Raw genomic sequence first — 2,411 nt, 5'->3', positions numbered from 1 at the left:
GCCTGTGTGAAACGTACACATTGCTAAGCTAATCAAACTTCATTATGTCTGTGGTCTAGATCTGCACGTTCCTGAAGGGCACCACCATTCAGTGGATTGACGACCAGAAAGTTCCCTATGCCACCAAGAACAACGAGTGGGTGGGATTTGACACCAGGGAGAGCTATGAGACCAAGGTAAGTGGCATGTCAGCTCTCTCACATTTATTTTATATAACACTTTCACAGCATATGAAAAGTATTTTAACCAATTTATATTTATTTTTGCATCAATAGGTGCGCTACCTGCAGGAGCACAAATTTGGAGGTGCCTTTGTCTGGGCCCTTGATTTGGATGACTTTGCTGGGCGATTCTGTGAACAGGGCAACCACCCTCTAATGGGTCATCTCCGCAAACTTCTTAATATTGGTAAGTCCAAAGTATTTTCATGCAGATGTTTTCCTTTACAGACAAACACAAGACAAAGTGTAATGTCTGCTATATCCTGTTAGGACTAATTAGGGCTTCTTTGGTGTCGGTTACTGATGCAAAAAGTCTCACGTAGTGTCTCTGACAGTGAGAGCCACTGACCTATAGCATTGGTAGTGAGAACAAGGCAAAGGAGTGGGTTTTGTTTCAACATTGGTGGGGACACATTGTAACTGGGGGGTTTGGGGATCCACTCTCAGAAAATGTGGAACATCATTCTTTTTCAAGGCCCTGTTGTGTTTTTTTACACCCCAATTTAGCACAAGTAGACACAATTACTGTTTACAGTCCGATTGTTTGTAGATCTTGACATTTTCTACCGCACTTGAAGGTAACTTCATTTCACAAAGAAAAAGAGAAAGAAACGAGAGGTGATCTGCAAGATTAAGAAGTATGGTTCATTATAAGGTCGGAAATCTTTGGGAAAGCTAGATATACCAGTGAGAATCAGAATCAGAATCAGCTTTATTGACCAGGTATGAAGAAACATACGAGGAATTTTCCTTTGGAGCATAGTTGCTCACAATGTGCTAACACATTCAAAACAAACAACCCAACAAACAATATATACACACTAATATAGACACACTAATATATACATACTCTAAACAGAAACAATGTAGAGATATGAGTGCAATGAAGAGACCAATGATAATAAGAAGGATATAGAAATGGTTTGAGCCCTTGAACGAAATGTCTACCTCTTTTTGGGAGTGGGTTGTCGTTCATATTTTTTAAGGGGGGAAAAATCTACCTCTTCTAAATATTGGGGGGACATATCCGCTGCATCCCCTCCCGCCCTCACTCAAAATCTACGTCAATTGAGTTATGTACTGTGTAATGTATTGTGATTAAAGTTTTAGTCAAGTTATACATAAACAATAATTATTTATCTAATTCAAACCTTCTTTTCCTTTAACCATTTAGTGCTGCCCCCACTTCCCCCTACAACCACCCCCAAACCTGGTGCTAGCACCACCTCCCCTGCAACCACCACCACCACTACCACCACCCACGCCCCGGGAACCGGCTTCTGCAACGGCAAACCTGACGGCCTCTACCCTCACCCAGACGACAAGAACAGCTTCTACATGTGTGCTGGTGGCATCACCCACGTCAGACAATGCGGAACTGGATCTGTATTTGATGACAGCTGCAAGTGCTGTGTCTGGCCCTGAGACATGAGTGGACACACTATGTATTACACCTGATGCAAAAGTTAACCATTAAACAGAGTGTTAAAGTTCTCTTGCATCCACTGTGTCATTTACCTGAATGAATCAATTGTTTGTGGTGTTTAAATACAATGTATTGTCTTTTTTATAGATGTAACATAGATTGCAGATTGCATTGCAATTCTTTGGTACAAATTGTTGGGTGCTGGCCAGTCACATCTGTGTATTCATATAAATCTTCTACTTCCTCTGTACTTTGTTCCACAAACCTACATGTTAATACACAATTTAACTGCAGTGCTGACTGTCATTGTTTTAGCACCAGAGACGGACTGACAATCTTTGTGTTTGTGATTGGTCTCCGGCCGGAGACACAGATTTGTAACGGGAGTGGGTCAGGGCAAAAAATGTACCGTTTTCCAGCCTTGCCGATATCAATTTAAATCAAATGGCAAGCAGAAAACCTAAGGAGAAAGGTGGATGGGAAAAAGTAAAATAAAAAAGAGCCAAAATCTCTTGAGACTGATGTAGCAAAATGCAAAAGGCTCACAGAGCTAACTTCGTATCAGCAAGAGGTACCTGTGAGTGCCAGGAGCAGGATGCAATATACTAGGCTGCCTTTATCCCTATCTTAGTGAATTGCAAAGTCAGCTATCAACATGGGTGTGCATCGTGATTATGAAAATTATCTCGCCATTTAGTGCTGTCACACACAACGTGTTGAAAACGCCCATATTATGCTCATTTTCAGGTTCATAATTGTATTTT

At 41.2% G+C, this 2,411-nt stretch overlaps 1 protein-coding gene across 2 annotated transcripts in view; it reads left to right on the top strand.

Moving 5' to 3' along the window:
• LOC116687639 (acidic mammalian chitinase) overlaps nucleotides 1-1,715 on the top strand; it is a 5,448-nt gene extending 3,733 nt beyond the window's left edge. For both annotated transcript variants that reach the window (XM_032513182.1, XM_032513180.1), the window contains 3 exons: nucleotides 60-176; nucleotides 276-408; nucleotides 1,396-1,715. In XM_032513182.1, coding sequence (XP_032369073.1) covers nucleotides 60-176; nucleotides 276-408; nucleotides 1,396-1,646 — 501 coding nt within the window. In that variant the 3' untranslated portion in view covers nucleotides 1,647-1,715. The remainder of the gene's footprint in view (nucleotides 1-59; nucleotides 177-275; nucleotides 409-1,395) is intronic.
• Nucleotides 1,716-2,411: the final 696 nt, after the last annotated feature.

This window comes from Etheostoma spectabile, chromosome 4, assembly GCF_008692095.1.
Source record: "Etheostoma spectabile isolate EspeVRDwgs_2016 chromosome 4, UIUC_Espe_1.0, whole genome shotgun sequence".
NCBI classification, from domain to species: Eukaryota; Metazoa; Chordata; class Actinopteri; order Perciformes; family Percidae; genus Etheostoma; species Etheostoma spectabile.
Note: the sequence above shows the minus strand (reverse complement) of the source record. Positions and strands in the feature narration are given on the sequence as shown.